Source organism: Anas platyrhynchos, chromosome Z (genome assembly GCF_047663525.1).
Source record: "Anas platyrhynchos isolate ZD024472 breed Pekin duck chromosome Z, IASCAAS_PekinDuck_T2T, whole genome shotgun sequence".
Taxonomy (NCBI): domain Eukaryota; kingdom Metazoa; phylum Chordata; class Aves; order Anseriformes; family Anatidae; genus Anas; species Anas platyrhynchos.
Genome location: NC_092621.1, coordinates 84,176,784 through 84,202,644, shown reverse-complemented (window position 1 = coordinate 84,202,644; position 25,861 = coordinate 84,176,784). Strand labels below are relative to the sequence as shown.

Sequence of the window (25,861 nt, the reverse complement as noted above, 5' to 3'; positions counted from 1 at the left end):
TGAAAATGCTCTAATAATGTTATCATTACAGTCAACATAGGTTTGGCACAATTAAAGTAAAGTTCTCTTAGCCGTCTCAGAAGGGTGCTTGGCACCTTTTAGGAACATGCTGGTTTTGATGAGAAAAAAACTATATGGCAATTTTTCTTTTCATTTTTTTTTTCTCCTCTCCTTTTGCCTTCACACACACACATACACAGATGTTATTTTACTGAAGAATCTTAATAGATTACAAGGATGATCAGTCTGTTATCATGATCTTGAATAAAATGCAGACTACAGAACATAGCTGAATTGATTCTTTATTGACTTACAATTTAGAAAAAAATTTTGATTTAGAAGTTGCTCATGGTGTTTCTCAGTTCATGAAATTTGTTCCAAATTCTCTCCTCATAGGTAAAAGTGACCCATTTTGTGTAGTTGAACTGAATAATGACAGACTGCTGACACATACCATCTACAAGAACCTCAATCCAGAATGGAACAAAATCTTCACATTGTAGGTGTTTTGGTTTTGTGAGTGTTTCATGGTGGTTCTGTTGTTTTGTTTGTTTGTTTGAAGGGAATGTAAGTGTAAATCAAAGGTACCTACCTCAAATTCCAGTGAAAGTAACCAGTAACCAACTGCCATTTCTAAACCAAACAGCTGCACACTTTTCTGAGGGTTAAAAACATGAAAAATAAAACAGAGAAAAGGCAACATTTACTATTCACAAGGTAAGAAAGCAAGTTTGTTTTTTGTAAACCAGAAATGAAAAATGCTGAGCATTCCAGACTTCTGCTATCTTTAGTGGAGTTTCAAGAGCTTACTGCTCTGGTTTTGGCCCTGAAGTTTGGATGGAAAAAAGATACTACGACCTTCAGTAAAATGTGGTTGTTACCCTTAATGAACACTCAAAAACTATATAAAGGAATGAATTTTAAATGCGTTCATGCTTTTCTTTGGTCTTTTCTTATGGTCTTTGAATTTTCCATTTGTTATTTCTATTTGCCAACTGCACTTCTCACAATATAATGTCATAATAGTCAAATGTTGCTATTGGGCAAAATGCGGTCTTAATTGCTTAGTTTATTGGAAAGTGATGCAGTTTTTTGTGTTTTTTTTTTTTTTTTTTTTTTTGTGTGTGTGTGTGGTTTTTTGTTTGTTTTGTGTGTGTGTGTGTGTGTGTGTGTTTTCTTTCAATCCCTGTGTAATTTTGAACACAGTAAAATGTTCTGACAAAGTAGAAAAAAGTCTTCCCCAAACAAAATGTTCATATTATTTGTCTTGCTCTGCTGCCTTTTTTTTTTTCTTTCTGCCTGTTGCAATGTTACATCAGTGAGTAGAAAACTGATCAGCTGCAGGTTTCTCTGCTACTGAAATCAGCTAACAATCCACTGCAAAAATAATAGAGGTTTTTTTGTACACTTTGTGTACACTTATCTCACTTTAGCATAAGTGAAAATGCTGTTATGCCATTGATCTTAAATCACAGTCTATGATGAAGATTTTAATCTTTTTTTTTTTTCCTCTGAGTCTGTCACTCATATACTTGGCATCCACAGCTTTCCTTACCCTGCAGCAGTTGGCTCTCAGGAATGAACTCTGAACAAAAGAAAAACTCTCACAATAGTTGTACTTCCCATTAGCTTATTAACATCGTTCTCACATTTGTGTGTCTGTACAAACATGCTAAATTCTTCATTAATTTATATTTTTTTTAATTTATTAATAGAAATGATAACTAATCAACCTCCATTGCTCAACAGTGTTCTCTGCATAAGAAGTTGCCTGCTTTTATACAGGGCAAAAGACTAATCAGGAATCAAATAGAAGAACTCAAAAGACCTTCAAGGGAAGTTTTCCCCTCTCTTACACACATATCTGCATAGACTATTTTGCTTGTCCTCAAACGTGTTATTTAATTTTGGACTATGCAGTTTCCTCTGGGGGCACATATTTTAGTGAAGTTGAAATGCTTTGCTTGAATTCGTATTTCCTGGATCAGCTGTTTGATCAAAGATGAGTTCTCTCAAACAATTTTGGTATTTTCTCTCTGCATAAGGAATGTGATTTTTCCTCACTTGAGAGTTTACAATGTACAGCGACATTTGTTGTCCACGGTGGTGGAGTGTTTAATAGCTTGCAGGCAAAAAACAGAACTAGCTGAAAAACACGTCATTTCTTACTTCTTGTTCCTAATTTGTTGTAATGACTGCTGAGTGTTTGTAATTAAGCAAGGATTTTAGAATTAAAGAGCTCATTCTCTTTACAAGGATGCCTCATGTAGCTGATGATTGTTTTCATTTACAAGCCTGCAGACAGCACAGTGTTTGCAGTAGGATTTGCTGCAGGGGTAGCAGTGTTCGGGGTGGCTGTGAGGCTCTCAGCCTGCTGCTTGCCGCGGTAAATCCCCAGCGCACCTCCACGCTGGCTCTCCTTGCAGCTCACGCAGCACAAACGCCAGGTAGGAAATTTAAAGCAACATCCTTCAGACAACTTCTGCTGGCAAAGCCTTGCAGAGCACAGTCGCTGCAGCTCCTGGAGAGTGCTGGGGTTACACAGAGGGAAGCCTAATTTTCTTGGATTTTGTTCTCTGCTGTGGCTTGGAAAACATACACCGGTTTCTGGTTTTGCTAACCTCTTGAGCTTTTGTCCTTGGTAACTGCTGGTGTAGGTGACTTCTCTCCTCCGTGTGTGCTTTTCCTTCTGTAGCAATATTAAAGACATCCACTCAGTGCTTGAAGTGACAGTTTATGATGAGGACCGCGATCGGAGTGCTGACTTTCTAGGCAAAGTTGCGATACCACTGCTGTCTGTAAGTTTCATTCACCTGACACACCAGTCTGTATTTTTCCTGCTGAAGGGGGGAGAATGAAAAAAAAAAAAAAGAAAAAAAAAAAAAGAAGAAGAAGAAGGGAAAAAAAAAAAAGATTTGCAGCTCTGTGTCTGTCATTTCTCAACCAAGGTCTGTAATAAGAACACTAAAATTTTAACATACTCCATTCACGGCCATGTTGAATCCCATGATAGTTAATTTTTCCTGACAGACTCGGTCCTGGTAATGAACAGGTACTTGTCAGACTTGCCACAGTTGTTTTGGGTTCTCTGTCAGTTTCAGCAGCTGGGGGTCAGGGGTCACCGAGGGGGGGTATTCAGTGGAGACCGCGAGACAGACGGCTGTCATGTCCTTTTCCTGCAGATTCAAAATGGTGAACAGAAAGCCTACGTCTTGAAAAACAAGCAGCTGACAGGGCCAACAAAGGGGGTCATCTATCTTGAAATAGATGTGATTTTTAATGCTGTAAGTCTTAACTTTGGCTTTTTTGTACTGCTAAAGAGTTCAGTTTCATGAAAGCTTTTGTTCACGATTTGTAGAGAATTTCTGTCATTCCTCATTTTCTCTAAACCTTGATGTATACCACAGAATACTCTTCTGCCAATGCCTGGCACACCCACTCTTTTTGTTGCTGCTGCTGCTATTGCTGCTAATGCACGAAGCAGCAGCCCCTGCCTCTGTGTACATCTGTGTGTCCTGGGCTTGGCAGCCGTGACTTTGAAACTTAGTAATTTTTGCAAATCGGAGCATGTGTTATTAGTAAGGAGCGAGTAAGCTTGAAATATTGACACACATTTTAATGTGTAGGTGAAAGCCAGCATACGAACCTTAATGCCCAAAGAACAGAAGTACATTGAAGAGGAAAACAGACTGTCTAAACAGGTAAAGAGTAAGGAAACACTAATCCTTTCCAAAAGCCTTAATATCGAGTGTGCACATCTAAATATCTGGTATCGCACTGCTGAGGGTAAAGAATAACATTTTCATTACCTGTTTACAAAAAAAATATGATAGGTAGGAAGAGGCAGAAACAAAATACGTGGTTTTATTGTATCTCTTCTCTATAAACTGCAGCTTAATTTCCGTGAAATATGTGAATAAGAACACAGTTGAAACCATTAGGTTCTACACGTATCAGATTATAGCGCAGGTGCATGTAAGCTAAGTCTTGCATAAATTTTTGCTGTTAACCTTGACCTGAAAGATCTCCATTTTTGTGCATGGTAGAGACTCTTTCAGCATCATGTAGCCAAATTTTGAACAACTTCATGGAGTAAGGTTTGAATCTCAGGTGGAAGCAAACTAAAACTCCTTATCACTTTTGAGAGCCATCTGGGTAGGAAATGTGTGGACCCTATTTCTTTTTTTCTTTTTCCTTTTTTTTTTTTTTTCATTATTATTTGCCACTGATAATTTTAATAGTAAACAAATCTTACTTTTTTCTGCACTTGAATTACTTTTGTTTCAGTTTTTCATGTTACGTAAATTATGTATTTTATATGGGGAGAACAGAGCTTTTGACTGACTTGTGGCAACAGGATTTTTTTGTTTGCAGTGAAAAGACAAAAGTCTTGAAACTGATTTTATTTTGTAGAAAACTTCTGGCTTGAGTATAATTTAAGTTATCTGCTGGATGAATTGTGAATGTATTGTTTGATATATTTCATTAAAAAGAATATTCCTTTCTTTACTCTTGGGAGTAAAGAGATTACTAAATCTCCATTTTTCACTGTTATGCCAGCAAAGAAACAAGGCCTTTTATTCAAGATTAATTCTTCTCCCCTCTTTGATAACCAAAAATGGCATTGTGCTTTCTGCAGATGGCAAGAGGAGTAAACTTTAAATATCCACTTGGTGGTTTGTTTTTGCTTTTAGCTTTTGTGGAATATCCGACCACAATACCACATGTAGAAAATAAAATAAAATAAAAATGAATCTTTACATATGACTAATGCAATAGAATTTCAAACTATCCAGATGTTCTGGGAGAGAGCACATCTTACCTACCCAGCACTTTATATGCCATTCGATGCAGGAATGATTCGCTGGTTTGTTCTCTTCTTTTGGTCAGGTGTATTGCTGTTTTAGTGGATTTAAGGGTAATCTTCTGAATTAAACCTAGCCCTGTAATATTTCATTTTGATAGAGATGAAGTTAAAGTTACTTTGATAGACACTTAAATCACACATGGTGATCATGTGAAGTTGTTACAAAGGAGGAAAATTGGATATAAAGAATATATTTGATCTTACAGCAGTGATTTTGCATGATGTCAAGTTAGCATCCTACAGCATCTTCTTATTGAGGACAGAATTTTCTAAGTAACTAAGAAAGGGGAAAGCCTTGCCTGTTTAATAAAACTCTGATATCTTAATAACAAAATCATTTGTGACGTTTCTCAAGTGGCTTTTAAAAATAGATCTCCAGTTGTCATAAAGTTGTGCGAGTGAAGACAACAATTTGTATATAGTTTAGAATTAAATTCAGCAAATGATACGTTTAGATAAATTCTCTGTCTTCCAAGTCTCTCTAATTTTAAAATACTATTCTCTGTCTGTGAGATAGACCTTAAACTAGACCATGCCATTTTTTCTCAATCTAACCAAATTAACAATAAGAATATTATAAACATGAACCTCTTCTGATGCTTTTGAGGTTTTGAAATATTTTAATTCTTTCACCTTTTTACCAGCTGCTGTTGAGAAACTTCATCCGCATGAAACGTTGTGTCATGGTGCTCATAAATGCCGCCTACTACATTAACAGTTGCTTTGACTGGGATTCACCCCCAAGAAGTCTTGCTGCTTTTTTGGTATGATCTTTTTTATATTACCGTTAATCACCATTGTGTTATTTGTGTTTAAGAGATGATGCAATCTTGATGTAGGTGTTCCTGATTTTTTTCATTTAGAGTTTTATTTAAAACTATGAGGATATCACAAATCATTTTTATTCACATTTTTTTTTAAATACAGAATTGTAAAATGTCACACAAACAGTATTTGTACATAATTGTACAAATAACAAGTACGTGATATGACACAATACAGTTGGTAAAGTATGGATGATACATATTGAGCTTCTTACATGTTACTTCTGTTAAATTTTGCTTGTTCCCCTTGTATAATGTTTATATTCTTATAATTTGCTTTTATTATTTAATACAGGTGCTTTTACATATCACAAAGATAATATTGTTATTCTGTCTTCTATATACCGATATGCTACACCTGTAACTTCTGTAGAATTACAAACTCTGGACCCAAGTAGTTGCTTGATTGCTAAGAATTAGTATCCTTGGCTAGATTAAAAACAAACAAACAAACAAAAAACTTTAACATCATTAGTGCAAATAAACTACTACCTTTAAAACATCAAACTCTGTTTTTAGTTAATTTTGTTTTATTTAAATAAAACTTGGTTTTGATTTAAATTAATATTTCTTCATAAACATTACCATCATTAATATTAAACTTTGTGCTCATACTAAATTTGGACAATTCCAAGCTTCATCACAGATTGTGTTTCTCAGATGAATGTCTTTTGATTTTGATTTTCAAAACTGATTTTCAAAAACAAGCTACAAATGAGACCAGAGTTCGTGTTTGTTTGGTTTTTGCATATGGGAGTTGCACGAGGAGTTAAAATCTATGCATGGTTACACTTTCTGGAACATCCAGATTAATGAAATTGGTTGAAATACTGAAGTTAGGAACTTTTTCATCAGAGATGTGAACAGAGAATGTTTCTGATGTTGCTTTGATTAATTATAGTGAAAGTGTGGTGATATTGCTATGAGTTTAGGTGCCTGCAGCTTGGGTCTCTACAACTTGGAGAAATCAAACTAGGCATTGGAGCAGCAATACAGGATACTTTGGAGTGTACTCATCATAGGATGACCAAAATTTCATTGGAAAATGCATTGCCTACATAAAACTCATATGCTTATGCTGCTATTACTGCTCCAGTTTGTAAATATTCATCAGTCCAAGACCATTTTTAAAATGCATTTGGAACACCTACCTGTAAAAGAAAAGGGAAATGGAATGACATGATGTTTATTGTGGCAAATTAAATTATTTCTTTCTCTTGGTGCACTGCTGTGACCATGGAAAAAGACATGTTGCTATTAAATCATGGTGGTTTCTGATCATAGAACATATTCAATGTGATAAGAGAGTAGCTGGGAATGCATAGGCACAGAATTTGAGTGGAGTGGGCTGTAGTGAGTGTACTTTATTATTGTAGTTATAGTGTTGCAGTAGAATTTTGTTATTGATTATATGTATATAAAAAGATATTTGTGTTGTTGTTGCTGTTTATTTAGTTTTCTTTTAGTATTTATTTCACTGTAGAGGATACATTATTGTTATTTGCTGTAGAGGATACATTATTGTCAGGGTCAGTACTGTGGCTTCATCGATGTGTTGCTGATCTGCATCCAGAAGTTTTATCTGTGCTTCTTAAGCTGATGTTATTCTGTCCAAAGATCACATTATCCCTCTGTTGGACAAAACATCCATAGCATATTTTGGTCAGCTAAGTTGTATCTACATGAACTTCTGTCATGATTGTAAAGCTTGGATTTAGCTGGTTTCTGGAGTTTTTGAAAAATTGCGTATCTTTCGTGGGAGTGGTTCACTTTCACATGTAGTACTGAGTTGTGCTTGCACACAGGTTATGCTGCAATTCAATAGGTTTTATAAAAAAGCTGTACTTGTATGTATCGTTTTCATCTCTTCACTATTATATAAATCGTATCTTCTCTTGAAGTTGTCTCCCAGAGGTTAGAGAATGTCACAGTGAAATGTCAGTCCCAGAAAGGAGATGAGAAATAGGCCATTCTGTAGGTTTCCAGCTTTGTAGGCAGACTAATAAATAATGTACTAGAAGTAAACTTTTAAACTAACCATTTCTTCCTTCTTGTTGGATTTGAAGACATACATTGACAGATGATATCACAATAGAGGCTTACAGCCACTTCACATAAGTTAAATACATGAGCGTTGATTTTTCAGACCTCATATTGCCCCAAATTCTTAGAGTGACACTTACAGGCAACCTTTTCTCATACCTTACCCCATGGCTTTGCTTTCCAGGGGGACCCCTGCTACAAGACCACATAAGAAGAAATTCTGGTTGACTAGCTCAGTTTTCACAAATATAATGGGTTAGTTATAATGAGAGAGAAGTCCTGGAAAGCCAGACTGCTCTTGGAAAATGACAGAAAGCCTTGATTAATATGGTGACTCTATAATAAGCTACAGTTACCTGCTTTATGCTCTTTGCACACTGAAGTGTTCACTGCAGTTTCTTTTAAAATCATTCTTCTTGGAGAGTCACAATGTTGGCAGGAAACACTAAAGGTGCTGGTTATATATACTCCAGAACTTACATGTCTCAAACTTTTAAATTATTTGAGACGTTTTTAAAAAGGAAATGCTTTCTGAGAGCTTTATTGTGGTGCTCCTTATTCATCCTTTCTCAAAGTTATCTGAAAGTACCAGCTCAACAACCGGTGCTTCACAAACTGTACTTAGAAGCACAGAGACCTAGAAGCTAAATTTTCAACATTCTGGATTATGCATTTCCTGGGTTAAGCAGTTATTTTACCTGTTTCTGTTGTACTTCATAAGCTCTTTGCCTTCATTAGGGATTTTGCATGAACGACTTAAAGTTTCATCTTTTTTTTTCTTTTTTCCTTTTGTGTGCCTCAGTAATCCACAGTAGAAGAATAATTGTGAATAATAATTGGATGTAATTTTTTTTAAATGTTGGTGCTGATCTTACTGTGACATGATATTAAGCTGTTTTGTGGGTTATATTCCAGTTGTTTTTTCACTTGTTTGTTGTGTTGTTTTTTGTTTGTTTGTTTGTTTGTTTGTTTGTTTCCACCTATGCAAAGATATTTGCAAACAGCTCATGAAATATGGTTTGATCTGGCCATAGTGATGTGACTTCCGATTTGAACTACTGTGTTTTATATTCTTTCCTCCTTCTTTCTGTCCTGTTAAATAATGGAAGTTCATAGCAACAAAGTTAAGGTTTCAGTGCAAAGGAGCTTTTACTCTGTCACAAACATACCCATTTTGTCTTCAAGATAATTAAAAATGTGTCACTTCTTAAGCACCTAAATACAGTATAAAAGAACAGAATATGTGCAGAGGGCCTTTGCTGTAAATTCACCTGATTTGCTGGATTTAGTGCAGATTTCTAGATTAGTTGAGCAGTTAATTTTTGTATTTTTTTTTTATTCCTTAATTACTATAATTCAGGCAGAAGAACTGTATTAGAGTAATGCAAAAGTTGTTTTGTTTTGTTCTTTTTCCTCTTTGGAGTAATCTACTGTGGGCACTGAATTGTCTACTAAATTGGGCCTAATTTCCATTCATTTCTTGACCAGACATTTGTGTTCTTGCAGATGTCAGTGGGTGCAGTGTAGGGGGGAAAAAGTGTACTTTTTTTTTTTTTTTTCCAGTACTGTCATTTCTCACCATAATGAGCACAAAAATAATTGGACAACTGAGCTATCAGTAAAAGGACACACTTCAACATGAGTCAATGAATTATTTTACGGGACAAACTTTAATCTTTAAATGTGATTGTAGATAATTTGTGCTACCATCTGTCCATTTGGAATTCTTTTAGCCTTTTCAGTCGTTATACAGTAAGTGCTGCTGTGTTTAACATTAACATTTGATATTTTACACATTTAATTTCTGTACTGCTGCGTGGTCCTTGGGGAGCTTCGCTCTAGTGCTACATGAGAGAGACAAAGTATTGATCAGTTAACATTTCAGCTACATTTATGTATGTCGCAAAATTAATGAAAATGCCAGACAAAAATGTCAGAGTGCACAAAAAGGTAGAATTTAAATTTGGTAGTTTAATGAAAAGTTTAAGATGTGCATTATCAAAAATGTCCCCTTGCCTTTAAAGTACAATTCATAACTGGGTAACTAAAAGGAACCACATATTTTACTTAGAGGAACATTGAACATGAAATATGAGGGAATATATAATCTTCAAAGTGTTTGGTATCCCAAAATGGCCTCAGTAAAGCACTTTAATTGCCTGCTTGAACATTTAACTGTTACTCATAAAATAAACTTGTTTCCTTTCTAATTTGGAAGCAGAGTATCCTCACCTGATCCCACACATACTTTTCAGTATGTCTTCAAATTAATGCTCTCTGTGAACATGCCGGTACATTCTTATTCCTCTGAATCTTTCAACACATGTGCATGCGTGTACACAGAAAATATTCTTTTTTAGGCTTTGAAATATTGATAAAATGGTGCACCCTGCATCCAAGCCATTTATCAGGTCTAACTCACCTTCTCTTTGTCTTCTAATGTTACACAACTCATGTGTGGAAATGACATAATAGTGTCCCTAGCCTTTGATTAAGTGTTAGCTCTCTTGCACACACACCGTTTAATTGCGGTGGTGTCATGCTAATTAACTGAAACTGTGATGGAAATAGAAGAAAAAAAAAGAGCTGGTCAGAGGCAGGAAATGACACAGTAAAATAATTTTGTCTACTTTCTTAGCTTTTCCCTGTTGAAAAGGGAAATTCTCACTATGATACATTTCAGAAGCAGCTTTCACTAAATGCTAAAGGACAAAGATTATATTTTGGAGAAACTTGAGATGGTATCATCAGGAGGTGGGAATGCATTTCCGTTAATTATAAAATATATATATATATATTTTTTTCACACTATAATTTTGGGATAATCAGAATTTAGGAGATACATTAAAGAACTCACAGATTTTTACCCTAGTCGATATCATTTTGGGGGATCTGACATATAAACACCATCAAATTGCCTTTTACTAAACCCAGTGAAGTGGTTCATTGGATTGGCTTTGCCACCTGTTGTCTAGAATTTGAAATTGGATGAAGTTCTGGTAAGGTAGTTGCAAAACCTTTTACATCCTAAAACAGCCTTTCCAAGAACTCCTGTTGGTGTCAAAACTGCCAGTTCTCATAAGTTTGCAGAGGTAAAGCAACATGGTAGCAGCAAGGCCAGGTAAAAGATTCTTTTCCAATGCAGGGCACACACATCTACAAGAGCCTTTCAGCGTTTCATCAGGTCTGTCCCTACCAAAAGGGAATAGAATAAGGTATACTAGACTGCTGCCATTCTGATTTTCCAGAAGTACAGCAAAAAGAGGAAAACAAACAAACAAACAAAAAAACAACGATCTAAATCCTGTTTTCTCTTTCCTGATTTTCTATACACCCGCAGAACTGTGTGATACTGATTCAAAAATACAGTGGGATTTGAACTTTCTGCAGCAAAAATGTGCTTGTCAGTTTTTGGAAAATAGGATAGGAAAGAAGCATGTTCTTAACCTATGCATATTCCACAACGTGATGACTTCTGGGATGTAGTTTGTTTGGTGCATAGTATTCTTGCAAGTCTGATACAAGGAAGGATGGGGCAATATTTATATGTTTAACAATTTCCTCTAGTATTTTATATTGTTTTAAAAATTAACTTTCATTTTACTTCATAGAGTGAATACATACCTAGTAAATCAGTTTAGCAGACTGATTCGTTGCCTGAGTGCAGACTTGATGCCACTGTAGGCCGCCTAGTGTTTCCTGTGTGCTGTCCAGCTACTGTTCCAGGAGGGCATGCCTCTGTATCACATCTGTGATCACCATCCGAGTGACTGGGATACCCACCCCAGAGCATCTTAAGTGGCGCTATTACCTTTAGGCACATAAATTGCTCCCATAGCTGTTTGCTTCATCTGCATATCTTCTTTGGGTACTTACCTAGCTTCCATTGTGAGTTCTTTGGGATCTTGAAGTATTTCAAGTCTCAAAAGCACCTGTGTACTGTATGGAAGTACTTCCCTTATTTAGCATGAGTAATTGAGGTGAAGAGCCTTTATGGTTTCTCAAACTGGAAACAACAGACAAGATCATTGGTGTCACGGCTGGGTATTCCCTTATCTACCAGAGGTTTCTTCCCACTTATTTTCCTTGTCTCACTACTTAGAAAACTGTCAGTTTTGCACTGAAAGTATTTGCATATTAAAGCTTTCAAAGTGCTGATAAAACCAGATAGGTCTGATGCACCAAAATAAGATTTGTCAGAAATTAAGAAAAATGATTAGATAAAATCCTGTATTTAGGGTATCCAAAAAGTTTACAAAATGAGCCTAAATTTCCTCTTCAGGCAGCGATGTGAGCAAAAGAATAGATAGCCAAATCACATGATTTACAATCTTGGGTCTGAAGTAAGTTCCATACAGCAATACCCTGAAATGATGTTGCTGTCACAAGAGACAACGACAGGTTTTGAATATGCAAAATTAAAAGTAGGGAAGAATTAAATGTATAGTTTTGTAAAAATTAATGCTAAATAAAAACATATGGGTATCAATACAATATTAGTACTGTGCTGTAGACAAAATGCTGACAATGTCAGGGGAAAAAAAAGAGCCTAGTATATTTTTTGATAAATGGATTAGGAAATTTTAACTTTATTTTAATATTTTATACATATGAAAGTGCTGAATCATATCTGAGAAAAGAGATTTTTATTTTTTTTTCAGACTGACCACCTCAGAAATAAACGTGAACAATTTTCTTACTGCCCTTTGCCCACACAGTGGGGAGCAGGGAGGACAAACACAGGTTTATATTACCTCTGAGGACAATTGAGAATGTACAGAACTTAATGCCTGACACCCTGTCGGAATACAAGACCAACTATTTTGTAGCATTAATGGATAACATACAGCTTCTAATTGACCATGCATTAATGAGTGACCATGGGTGATGTAGCACTGGAATAAGTTTCTCAGAGTGGTTGTCTCCTTGGAGATCTTAAAAAGCCACCTGGACATGGTCCTGGGCACCCTGCTCTTGGTGACCCTGCTAGAGCATGGTGGTGGAGCAGATGAATCCAGAGGTCCCTTCCAACCTCATTCTGTCATTCTGTTATGCCCAGTTTCCTTTGCCTCTATCTGCTGAAGGTAAGTGGGATTAACAACCATGCATGGCTCTGGAGTCTCTTGTTCAGAGCAGCTTGTAGGTGCCCCCAGGCTGTCTGATATTGCTGGGGCTCTCTCTGCTTGGTGTTACTAAAAGAGTGAGTTGCAGTACGGTTGCAGCTAACCCAGCATGGCTGTGTGACCAGAGAGCAGCTGTGCAGCAAGCAAGCATCATATGCTCTTGTCGGCACTTTAGTCTGGGGTGTTCAACACTCTCCTGCATACAAAAAAATAAGTTAAATAAATACATAAAGAGCACCAAAATCTTGCTCTTAAAAAAGTTCATATAGCATGGATATTATATTTGGATAGTTATTTAGTAGCAGTGTTCAAAGGAGAAAGTAGTTGTGTACCTTAGTATCACGAGGTTCCCAGAGTTGTTTCACAGCTGTTGCATGACATTTTGGCAATTTAAACTTTCTTTAAGTAGTGTGCACGGGTGAATTACGAAATACCTCAACGTTTTCATCATCTTGATGTTATGAGTCATGTAAGAACCAGATTAAATTAGATTAGATATTTGGAAGAAATTCTTCCCTCAGAGGGCAGTGAGGCCCAGGCTGCCCAGAGGAGCTGTGGCTGCCCCATCCCTGGCAGTGCCCAAGGCCAGGCTGGATGGGGACTGCTCTGGTTGAGATGTCCCTGCCCGTGGCAGGGGATGGAACTGGATGATTTTTAAGGTCCCTTCCAACCCAAACCATTCTGTGATTCTATGATAATCAGCACATTTGAAATCTCATTATGAAGAGCATTTAACTTTTTATTTTAGCAGCAGTGTTATAGTTGTTTGCCTCGGAGTGAAAGAACTATGGGCAGCATTGGCGTTACAGGACCTTTCAATAATTAAAATAATCTAACATTTTATGAAATGTTTCAGTGTAGTAAAAAGTCAATAACTCGGTATATTGTATGCTATTGTGAAAAACCCAGCTGAGGAAAACTAAATACAGAAGCAGTGTTTCAAAGGTTGCGTGCGGGAGGGTTAAGAAAACAGCTTGCTCAGGAGTGAAACTACCAGTTTCTTTCTAATGATCCTTAAAGCATCCTCTTTGTGTTTATATACAGTAGTTGCTTGCTTAGTAAGTATGTAGATCATAGTTGGTATATAAGCTTCTGTGCCTGGATGGAAGAGTTTTTTTATTTGTATTTTTTTAAATATTTTTCAGTATGCTCGATTTTACTGGAATAAAAACATGTAATGTTTCCAAATCTTGTAATGTTTCAAATATGTATAATTAAAATGTTTGTCCTATTTATATTGTTTAGCATGTAATTTTATAATTTTTTTTTTATTGCAAAAACTAAAATCCATGCCAGAAACTGAAACAGAGACCATTAATCTGGAGGAAAAAAAAAAAAAAAAAGGCATAAAAAAATACTTTGTTTCTACTAGTGCTGCACCTGCTATATGACTAACAGTAATTGGTCTTCTTGGTTTGTAAATAGAGCCCCAAAAGAAAAACACCCTTAAGTAAGCATCGCAGAAGTTACCCACAAAGTTAGTTTTGCGGCATGTTCCTAAAATGGGGATAACCTGACACGCACAGATTTACCCCACATCTTGGCAAAAGAGCGATGTTGTGTGCTTCCCATTCCAAAATTGGTAGGTTTGGAAGGGAAGAGGTTGAAAGCTTGCTTCCCTCTGAGCAGAGGGTGGCAGGAAGGTGGTGATGGGTCGTGCTGCTCATGTCATGCCATGTCCAGAACTAGCAGGCCTGGCACAGAGAGGGAATGGTTAATCTGCTTCCCTCAGGACAGTAAGAAATCAAAGAGCAACAAGTCATGTGGGAGCCATTCTTCCCAAGCCTTAGATCTAGCATGTGGTGTCTTGGGGTGACCCTGGCAGCTGATCAGCTCTCTTGGCCCCTCTGGGGCTGGAAACGGGACATGTCCTAGGCAGCTGTTCCTAAAGTGGGAAAACTCGTGATTTGCATGATTGTGGGAACTGATAACAGAGTGGACAAAAGCAAAAACATTGCCCTTTTCTTGGACAATGTGTGTGTACAGAGTAGGCCATCTTGAAATTTCAAGAAGCACGGTATGACAGGAGAATACTTGAGAAGTTTTGAAGTAGTCGATTATTTTTTTTTTTTTCATTTTTCACCTCAATGAGACACAAGCACATTATTAACATAACCCTTATTTTACAGTTTGGTCAGGTTAAACATTGTTTTCACACGGGGTGCTTTCCATACCCAAAGAGCTGGCATTAAATCAATTTTTTTTTTTTTTTTTTTTTGGAAAGGCCTCTCTGGACCTTTACACATAGTTCTTCCCCTTCCCCTGGTGCTGGCGCAAGGCAACAGCTGCACTCCTCAGTGACAAGGCATCACTGAGCAGCATAGTCTAGGCAGACTGTGCATGTAGATTTCTTAATTACAGGTCAAACCGATGGTTGCAAAGTTGTGAAGTCCTGTTGTAGCCTTAGCTGTGTTACTGGTAAAGGTTGGGTGTTAGTAATGGCCTATTTTGCACATTAACTTCTTTTTCTGGTCTCAACAATGAATAAACAAAACTGTCTTGGTCCATTTAATTAGGTATTTTTGCAAGCAACAGTATTGTCCAGGTAGTATTTAAATACGTGAAATGCTCTTTCAGACTGTGGGGCTATGTTTTTACCAAGTGTTGTACTTAGGTGATTTAGCTTCTGTTGGAAAGCAGAATTCCAGTTGACCTTGAAGTAAAAAGTCTATAAACTGCAATAGATACTTGTTTGATATAAACAATTCATTTTTTTTAGTATTCAACATTCAGAAGAAAAATTGTAGGTGCTGATATCCCAAAATCTGCTTATAGTTTTGCACTAAACAAGGAAGCACAGCAAAAGTATCATTTATTTTGGTTTCACTGGTAGATTTTATTTATTCCAGAAGTTTTAACACTTACTCATTAGAGATAATTAACTTTGTGATCAGAATTGTTACTGAAGAGGAAAAGGGATTAATAGCTTTAAGTGCAAATGGTTGTACTTGATACTCAATAGACTTGCAACCGCATGGTAGATCTTGATTTTGTAAGTTTCCATGAATAACATCCGTAGAATTACTACTGTAGCTCTGAAGGTAAAAGACACAAACTGCTTTCCAGGAACACAAGTAGTGTAAGAAAGAATGCACTAATCTGCAAAAGAAAAAAAAAAAAAAAAAGGCATAATTTAGTTTTGAGATTGACCACTGCTCTCACTATTGTTAGCACCACAAAGTTATCTGTTAAAAGTGGTATTATGCAATTGGAACTTCTTGGGCAATTAGTGTGCAGCACTGACTGAATAGGAGACATGATTTTCTCTCCACAGCAATATAGTTGCTGTGATTAGACTAGCCTGTATTCCAGTTCTAATTGACTAGCCTCCGTAAGTAGACACTGCTCATTAATGAACACAGACAGACGCTTCCTAACCCCATTAAAAAAAATAGAAAGCTAGCAAAGAGATGTGCTCAAAAAGGAATAAAATTAATTCTGTTTTGATATACTTTATATATATTTTGCATTCATTGTTACAGGCAGTGGCACTGTATGCTTGGGAAAGTTCTGATTAAAAAAATGCAACACCTATGCCAATATAAATACATATATTTGATTCTCTACCCTCATTATGTCTCCTCTAAATAAAACTTGAGGGATAAACACATTAAGATGATGGTAAATCTCTACTTTAGTAGTAGCTCTGGCAGTACTAATGCAGGAGTTTTTGCTCTTTACTTATATTTCTTTGTATTCTTTGAGTATATGAATGTGTAATGTCAGCTTTGTTTGAAACACTCCTTTCTCAACTATTCTCATCTTAATAAAGTCAGCTTGTATAATGCTTCTGTTCTTTCTTTGTCTCTTATGAGGTCTGTCTCGTTCTGGTGTTTCTTTCATTTCATAAGGAAAGGGCAAATCTCTTCCTTATTGCAGACCAGAAGGCACAGGTGCACACATTTGGAACTCTATTTTACATATTTTACAATGATGAATTCTTCAATTTGCAGGAAAAATGTATTTTTTTATATAATTAAAAGCAGTGAATTCCTTTGAAGATGAGTGGTCAGTACTGTAAAATCTACTGTTAATGATTATTTAAGCTTTTTTTTTTTTTTTAAGGAAGAACAATTATACTCTGATTGGTCCACAGTATTTTTTTTTTTTGCTGTTTTTCCTCTAAGAATCTCTAGTTCCAGCAGATGCTGTATTACTTTAATGTGACTGAAGAAGTTAAAACTAGATATTTTTAATATTTGCTGCCATCTTAATTATTACTTGCTAAAAGCACGACTGTTAGCAGAAGGATTATGAGTTAATAAAATGTCATAGCATTAGTATATAAAACAATATAATTTTCCCAAGATAATGATTAACAGTGTAAGGCAATGTTAAGAACGTTCAAAGCCTATTCCCTAAATGTGCTTGATTTTCATCTTTTAGGAACAGTAGCATAATATTGTAGTATGTAAATACAGAAATATAAACAGAGAAATATTTTGGAGGAATTTATTTTCATGAAGAGGTGACTAATGAAATCTCTTCTGAGCTTGTTGAGCTCTGTTTTTGCATAATGTCACTACGTTCCTAGCATTACAACTTGAAATCAATCTGAAGAGTGTTTTTAATGCTGCGTATTAATTCACCAGTGTGACTCCAGTGAAACATATCAAAAATTATTTATTCATCACAGTCTATTAGCTAAAGCATTCATAAGATAACTTCAGTTCACTGGCAGGCCGTCGGTATGTAGGTATTCCTTTCACATCCAAGAACTGTTTTTTTGTGGGGTTTAGTTTTCTAACCTTTTAAGACATTTTTCCTTTCTTCCCCAACTGCGTCAGGTTTTTATTAGGTATCTTGGTTCCATCGGTATGAACAAGATACACCTCCTTAAATTATCGATGTGCTTGAGTGTCCTCCTTCACTTGCTCAGAGCTGAAGCCCCCAGGGGAGCTCGCTGAAGTTACCTACCACAGCAGCCACTGCCCGCCAGGGTCAGGTGCCCCCTCACCGCCCTACCTGAGCACCCGCAAGCTGAGCCTGTCCCATTCAGAGCTCTAAGAACAGGCCCATTGTCACTGCAAGAATCGCTTGTTTCCGAGGGAAAATTATTCCAGTGCTGCTTCTGAATGAAAGACACGGCTGTTGTTACTCCAGGGATATTAGGCCTCACTGCTTTTCTGAGAAAACAAATTTGCTGTAACTTTATCTGTAATTTAGTACTGAATGGGCGCAAATAGGATCTACACGGTATAGAATGCAAGGCAGAAATAAGAGTTTGTTAAAGCCATGAAAGCAATGTGTAACCATTATATTTCCAAAAGCAGCCTTATCAGTTGTAGATATAAAGGAAAAAATTTCATTACGATCTTTGCATTAGCCATCTGTTTTGACTTTACTTTAAAAGTACAATTGGAAGAGTGAGGTTTCTGTCTATACGGTGAATATAGCAAAAATAACAAGTTCCTGAAAGTAAATGCACATACTTTGCCTGGACCAACAGAATGATTACACTATAGCCTACTCAACTCTTCTTTTTAGCAATATCCATTATTTTTATCTTTCTCTTAGTAAACTTAGAAGAGCCTTCTTATTCTCAAGTTCTACTTTCTCGAAAACATAATGTCAAAGTGTTTAAACAAAATTTCCGTTTTATTGGCTGATTCTTGCTTGTCAACATCTGTTGAACAATCAAGCGTTCAACACTGGAAGTGATAATATTAATTGTTTAAAGCCTTTGTCCTATACACGCAGGAACACAGCCCTTCCAAGTGGTGCTAGTAAAGCCGGTACACACCAGCCAGGGTATTTTATTCCATCGGAGTTCACTTTCACGGTTGTGCACTTACTCACTGCTTTACGTCCTGATTAGGTGGCAAATGTGCAAACTGCTTTCTTCATAATCTTTCTCTCTCTCCTTTTTTCCTTTTTATTTTTTAACAGAAAAAAAAAATCCAGTTGTAGGAGTTTGATCTTACTGATTAGCAAAGTTAAAGCTAAGAACTTAATGTGGTTTCTAATCAGCTGGCAGCTGTCATTAGTGAGTGACAATGTAGTTAATCCCCCCCGACATGCAGCCCTGCTCCCAAATGCAGAAAAAGCCACCTCCAGGCACACTCCCAACCCAAGCTGAGAGCAGGCAGTGAATATCTGACCCCAGGATCTGAACCTGGGAATCTCTGGTTAGTATGCTTCATTGCCTCTGGATCACTGCACTCGCCCTTCTGCTCCTTTGCTTAGAATCTCTAATATACCTAATTTAAATTAAATTATTTTAATTAAATCATTCAACTCATTTTCACAGTGCAAGATAGTTAGGAACTCTATCTGACAGTGTTTAAAATCAGGTGTCTTGACCAAACTGATGTTAGTCAGCCAGAGATAACTTCAGATTCTGGCATAGGCAAAGTAAAAGATACGTGGAAAAGACAGTCACAGATTAAACTGGAACGAAGAGTCGTGTCAGTTATTCCTATAAACATATCACAGCAGCTGCATTCCTGCTGGTATTTTTTTTCCTTGACATTGTGCCACACGTGCTGGTCTCACAATTTGCAGAGAAGGCAAAAGGCTGAGCAGGATGCATAGGGAGTTTGTGATTTCTGGATGGAGATAAAGCTCATCTTGTTTTAGCTCCTGATTTGAGCAATCTTGTCATTTGCCAGTCAAAGAATGTTGTAATGAATTGTCTGCTGTATCACCAGTCAGGGTTTTTTCATAGGTAACCCCGCAACAGCTGATGACACGGCGCTGTTGTACTCCTGGGGTGGTATTTATTTTATTTTCTGTGGACACCCCCCTTTTCTCTAATTGCTCATATTAAAAACACCTAAACATTCCTTATCCCTAAGTTTTACAGTGCAATGCAAACCCCAGACCCTGAAGAGTTTTAATGCAGGTGGAGTGCTTCAAAAGCAGCTGCCTGTGCTCTAAAAGTAGTTATGGACTAATTAAATTCCGTTGTCTGCCTGGCAGTGACAAATATGGCACTTCTTTGAGACCGCTCTGAGGTCTGGATGCTCGAACAGACACTCGTGTGCAACCCCGAAGTGCAGGACTACCTAGTTGCTCTGTGATGGATCTAGTCTCTGCTGACTTTTGATTTTTAGGACTGATAGTTGAAAAGAAAATATAAATTGGTTAAAAAATGACAGATTATTTCTAGGGGCGTTTTCAGTGTTCACCTTTATGATAGTTGCATTTTTTTTTTTTAAGTTAATGCAGTTTAAAAATCATTTTAAGTTTTCCAACACGAAGGAAAGAAATGAGATATTGGATTCGCAAACAAAAGCTTTATTGGTTTATGACAAGTAATCCATCTTTTTGCATTAGTGTAGCATTCTACCCCAGATTATTTTTCATAATTGATAATTTGTGAGTCATATATTTGTTATCTATTCTTTTATGGGTTTCTAAATAGTGAATGATGTCAAAGGTCATTGAGCTTTCATAAAGGAAATGTTTTTATTTTATTTCTTAAGTTTTGATTGGTGTTCTGAAGAACTTTGTAAACGTCTCAGGGAAAAGTACAAAGAAAAAAGTGATAGCAGTTTTCCTGGTAGAAAATTTAGGCAACATAATGTTACAGCAATTTGAAGAGGAAGTTAGTGTTAAGACACACATGAAGAACTAGAGCCAGATAGAAATGTTTTACCAGTTACTTTACATTAAAAGTCAGTTACTATTTGTATAATAGTCCTTAGGCTTTAGAAGTTAGAAATATGTGCATTGCACCTGTATATAGCAAAATTAAGAATGATATTATTTGTATGTGACTGATACATTTTGATTTTTCCTTATCAGAAATATTTTTTTACAATAACCAACAAACCATTGCTTTCCTTCTACCATGAAATGGAGGCAGGAGGGAGCAGAGGGGTGTTTCAGTCATGTGTCATCCCCCCTCTTTTTGGAGGAATTTAATATTGGTTGTGGATTAGGAATATCTGGTGAGGAAAAATAAATGTATCTTTGCATGTAAAATAATAGAAGGTGCACCAAAATGACATATGTTGATACAGTAGTTTGTCCCAGACAAGTAATTAGTAAAAAAATTTGAGCGTATGATATAAAATTTAGTTAGCCTAATGAGACAACTCATAGGAACTTTTCCCTTTATTAATTTTCCTCTAGCAACCCATGAACATTACCACTAACTGTGCTCACAGAGCTTTCTGATGCAATTAAAAATTGGGAGAACTGAATAAAATATGAATAAGTTCAATCAGTGGGAAAGGCAACTTAAAATAATTTACGGTTAACTATATAGGAGGCATAAAGTATTTTTAAATGAATTAAATATTAATTTCAGAGCAAATTTGTTATGAATATGCTATTACAGACTGTGGTTCTCTCTTCAACATTCATTAAAATGTCCTGTGAACAGTTTAATTATACTGAGACATTTCTATTTTAAAAAATGACTCAGGATTATCCTCATAATTAAAGTAGAATAGTGCTCATTTAATTGTGATGTAATCATACTAATATATATATATATAAGGTTATTAAAATAATGTAAACGAGTTTTTCCCAATTTATTGAAATGAGAAAAGAATATCTGATGGTTTTCAGTACAACTATCCTTGAACTTTCATCTGAAAATCATCAATAATTGAATATTTTGTAAAATTTTTTGAACTTCAAATCAGTAATAATATTAGTAGGATCAATATTTTTTCCTTAAAATAAGATATATTTCAGTTGCCTGAGAATAAAGCAAAAGTTACACATTGTTGATGAATAGTTTTCATTTCATACTATAGCTTCCATCGGTACATTGTTGTTGCTTTTTTTTTCCCTGAAACTGTGTTGTATTTTTTTAACCAAACTCTCTATTGTGTTTCTTTTTTTTTTTTTCCGTTCCTTTCCTTTTTTTTTTTTTTTTAAATGCAATTTCTAGCAAAGCTGGAAGTGCTTAATAATGTATCATAACTATTTCAGAAACATACGTTAGTCTAGACACTCCATTCAACTGGGACTGTAAAATAAAGCAGTTTTCCAGTTCGACAGATTATTAATTTTGAATGCAGTAATTATTTGATACAAATAGAAACTATCTTGATGTTTAATCCCTGAAAAGTATTATGGATTCAGACAAAACATCTCAAAAAAAAAAAAAAAAAAAAGCATCATTTTCAAATAACCCTTTTCATAGCATTGCAGTGATACTAAAATATATCTAATTGTGCTTGTGACAGGCTGGTGTCCTTTTGTCACTATGGATATGAAATGATAGTCTTTAACAGAAGCTCTGCATTCTGTATCTAAAAGGAAAATATTCTCAGTTATTATTGTGTTATGTAATATAACATGCATTTAATAATCTTTTCTTACTTTTTTTATACAACTTGGGAAAGTGTTAAAAAAAAAAAAAAAGAATGAGAGAGAGAGAGAAAGAAAGGATCTCACATTTTTTTTTAAATCAGGATGTACTTTTGAACTGTATGGCTTGCCTGATTCTCAGCCGATCATGAATGCAAGACAGCGCTGCTGCTGCTTCAGTTACAATTATCTATTAGATGTATACTGCAGCAGTGTCTGCAGAATACTGGGCATATCACAGGACCGCTATTTCAGGACATTTAACAGTCCTCTGAGCCTGTGCCATTAAATGTGTATCATTAAGTTCAATTCAGATCATAAATGGAGTAATTTTACACATACGCAGGAGTAAATTTACACATACGCATAAGATATTTGCCTTATTCCACCTGCAAAGGAAAATGTGTGTGTAAATGATGCACAGAAGAAAAAGCATGCACTCGGGTTAATGAAGTTTTCCAAGAATCTCTTCGTGATGTTGAAAATACTGGAAATACTGCTGTATTTAGACTATTGTAAGTAATTCTCAAGACAGTTGTGCTGTATTGAATGAAGCATTGATTATACAAGAGATATAGGAGAGTAGTATATTTAAGATGGTGCAAATATGTCTTGTCCAGCAACTAAATATATTTGCAAGACCAAGCACTGAATTGTAATCTTTGAATAGTTACAGCCAAATTTATTTTTCAGAAAAGGTGTCTGAAATGTGTGTTAGAAGAATATAGGTTTTATGTAATTTTTGTCAATTTAAAAAAAAAAAAAAAAGCCTATTATATGTGATAGTAAAAATGATTTAAACCTAAATAGAAAAATATTAGCAGCATTGTAAGACTTAGAGTTCAATTGGGTTTACTGAAATCTTCAGGTGTAAAGATGTAAAGAAATTCCATATGTTCCTTGGCCTGAAATGAAGATGGGTTTAATTTAGTGAGAATGCCAGTGCTGTGCTATTTTCTCAAAAAAGTAGGGCTTTTTTTTTTTTTTCCTATCTTCCCTGAATGTTATTCTCCACTCAGACCTGTAGGTAGCACCCTTGCATCACACAAAAAAATAACTGCCTTTTCTTGAGACACAATTACTATTTAGGTCGAGAAGTCTTTACTTGTGCAGACCTCTAAATGTAGCAAGTATTATTTGCATAATTTCCAGACTTTGATGACAATCTGTGATCTTAAAACAGTAGCCTAAAGATTACGTATTAAGTTGTTTGGCCTTATGATTCACTTTTCTCTTAAGACATATCCCTTTTTTCCGTGGGACTGGTAGGGGGAAGGCACAACAGACACTCTAATAAGGAGTCATGGAGGTACAGCGCTCTTTCGTAATTATTTGTTTTACCATACTGTCCATCAGGTATTAATACATTTGCATAGGTCTACAATTCTGTTAAACATTTTCTTCTCTGTTTCGCCAAATACTCAATGTGATCTCTTTTAGCACTTTGGTAAGGAAAGCTCTGAGACTGTGAACAAACTCCAAGGTACTGCATTCATCCGGCACTAGCGCAGGTCAGCGGCTCTCCGTGACCTGGCGATGCAGGAGCTGCAGGGCAGGACACACTGTCCCTGCTGGGGATGTGGCCACTCACTCTTGTTGCTATTACTGCTTTTCAACTTCTGAAATACACAGTAGAAAAAAAAAAAAAAAGAAAAAAAAAGGGTAATATAGGTTTTATTTTTAAAGCCAGGGTTGTTCAGATAGAAAATTATTCTACAAATTGTCTGTAGCTAACTTTTTTTTTTTTTTTTTCCCCTTCCAGTATGTGTGGCATAATATCACTGTTTCCATTTCCAGAACCCAGCAATAGATGCCATCTCTTAAAATGATGGTTGATTCTCCTTAGGAGTTGCTCTTCTGTCACTTAACACAGGATGTTTTTAGGTTTATTATTTTCTTCCTACGAGGCCGTGCCAAAGAAGATCAGGTTATCACCATAAGCAGTAGTTACGGTATACTGAATAGAGCTGTTGACATATTCTGTATTATACTATGTGCTTAATTTTATGAGGATTCAGTTAGCTATGTTTAAAAAAATCATACCCGGCTCCTGTTAATGTACTCACTTAGTGTTTTGTCCTTGCAGTGCTAACTGAGATATTTGAGAAGGGAATACCAGACGTTTGAGACAACCTCCTTGCGAACAAACTGATTTTGAGTCGTATTGTCTGAATGTTTGATTGCGAGTTGGAACGGGCAAAGTAAGGTGCAGGCAGGAGGGAACCAACCTTTGACTAACTGCAGCAGCCAAAAAAAAAGACAAATGAGGACAATCAGCACAGGGGTTTTCAGCCTCTCCTCTCCTCACTCGAATTGGAGGCATTTTTGTCATAAAGCACAGATTGAGTTCCTGCACAAACTGAGCCACCCTTTGTCTGCTGCCTTTGTAGAATACGAACCTCCTCATCTTTAAAATTGTGAAAGGAATCCAGGTATTTAAAAAAAAAAATGACAAGAGAGTATTTTTTATTGGTTATTTTGCCTGGGGACGTGCAGCATGGTTAACAAGAAAAGCTGACTTTTTTTTTTTTTTTTTTTTTTTTTTTTTGAAGGCCTTGCTTCAATTTGTCATGCCAGTGGCCATGTTAGAAAGGCATCTGGTGTTCGTAGCAAATGTTCATATCTTAGCTGGTGAGGCAGGGGAGTCATTTTCTAGCATGGGGGTCCCTCAGGGAAGCAGGAAGCCCAGGAGGAGGAGCTCATCACAACTGGCTGCTGTGAAACAGAAGCTTTTACTCACAGTGGTGTGAGGAAAGGAAGCTCCTCCATCAACACATTAAAAAAAATCATTTTAGCAACATTTTATTTTTTAAGTCTCCCATTACATTCTCACACCAATGCTTTTTTTTCATGCCAGATATTTTATATGCAGGTCATACATAGGTATCAATTTGTGAACCAAGAAAAAACTGTCTACAGACATGGCTGGTAGTTTTTCTTTGTATATTGCATTCCCTGTATTTCTGTTCTTGGTGTGTGGATAAAATAAGGCTACACAAAACATGACAGGAAACCGTTTAACTGCTTGTCTGGAGGATATGATGTAAGTTATCTTTTTTAACTTTTCATAGTTAGATAGGATTAGGTAAAAATCTGCTGGGGTCTCTGGCAGAAAGATTACAAAGAAATACAGTTATATGCCACTATGGTAGATTCCCCTAAACTGCTATAGTACAATATTTTTTTCTTCCCCATTTTCTCCTCTTGATTTTTTGAACCCTGCTAGTTGTTTTTCAAGAATTATTCAAAATATGAATACTACTTTGCTAACAATTTGCATGGGGGTATTACAGTGATATAAAACCTGTGTCTAATAGATATTATGAACAATATCTTAAGAAAAGTAAGCATTTTTAATGTTTGAAGTCATTTAAAATTTACCTGGTAATCAGTTTTAAGATGTACTGTCCTATGATGACATTCAAGCAATTAGATCAAACTCTTTTTCAGAAAAGGGCAGGCTCAGTCCATGTGAATGTGTTTGCTTGAAATATTCCTTCTCTTGGGGAAGAATATCTTCTATTATCAGGAAGGTCTACTGAGCAAAGGACCAGCGATTTGTCACTGTCAAGACACAAGATCAAATTTTCAAAGGAAATAACTGGAATGCAATCACAAGCTTTCACGAAGCAGACACTGAGTATTGTGGTCCTACTTTTAATGTATTTTTCTTTTTGAAATCTGACACGGATAAACATTATTGAAGTACTGTTTTAGGGGATTACAAGTATTAC

General features: G+C 36.0%; 1 protein-coding gene across 15 annotated transcripts in view; it reads left to right on the top strand.

Moving 5' to 3' along the window:
- MCTP1 (multiple C2 and transmembrane domain containing 1) overlaps window positions 1-25,861 on the top strand; it is a 271,275-nt gene that overhangs the window by 169,950 nt on the left and 75,464 nt on the right. For 14 of the 15 annotated variants that reach the window (XM_072031696.1, XM_038169782.2, XM_072031691.1 and 11 more), the window contains 5 exons: window positions 397-499; window positions 2,696-2,798; window positions 3,183-3,284; window positions 3,627-3,701; window positions 5,512-5,631. In XM_072031696.1, the coding sequence (XP_071887797.1) occupies window positions 397-499; window positions 2,696-2,798; window positions 3,183-3,284; window positions 3,627-3,701; window positions 5,512-5,631 (503 nt within the window). The remainder of the gene's footprint in view (window positions 1-396; window positions 500-2,695; window positions 2,799-3,182; window positions 3,285-3,626; window positions 3,702-5,511; window positions 5,632-25,861) is intronic. The other variant, XM_072031693.1, reaches the window with a different exon arrangement.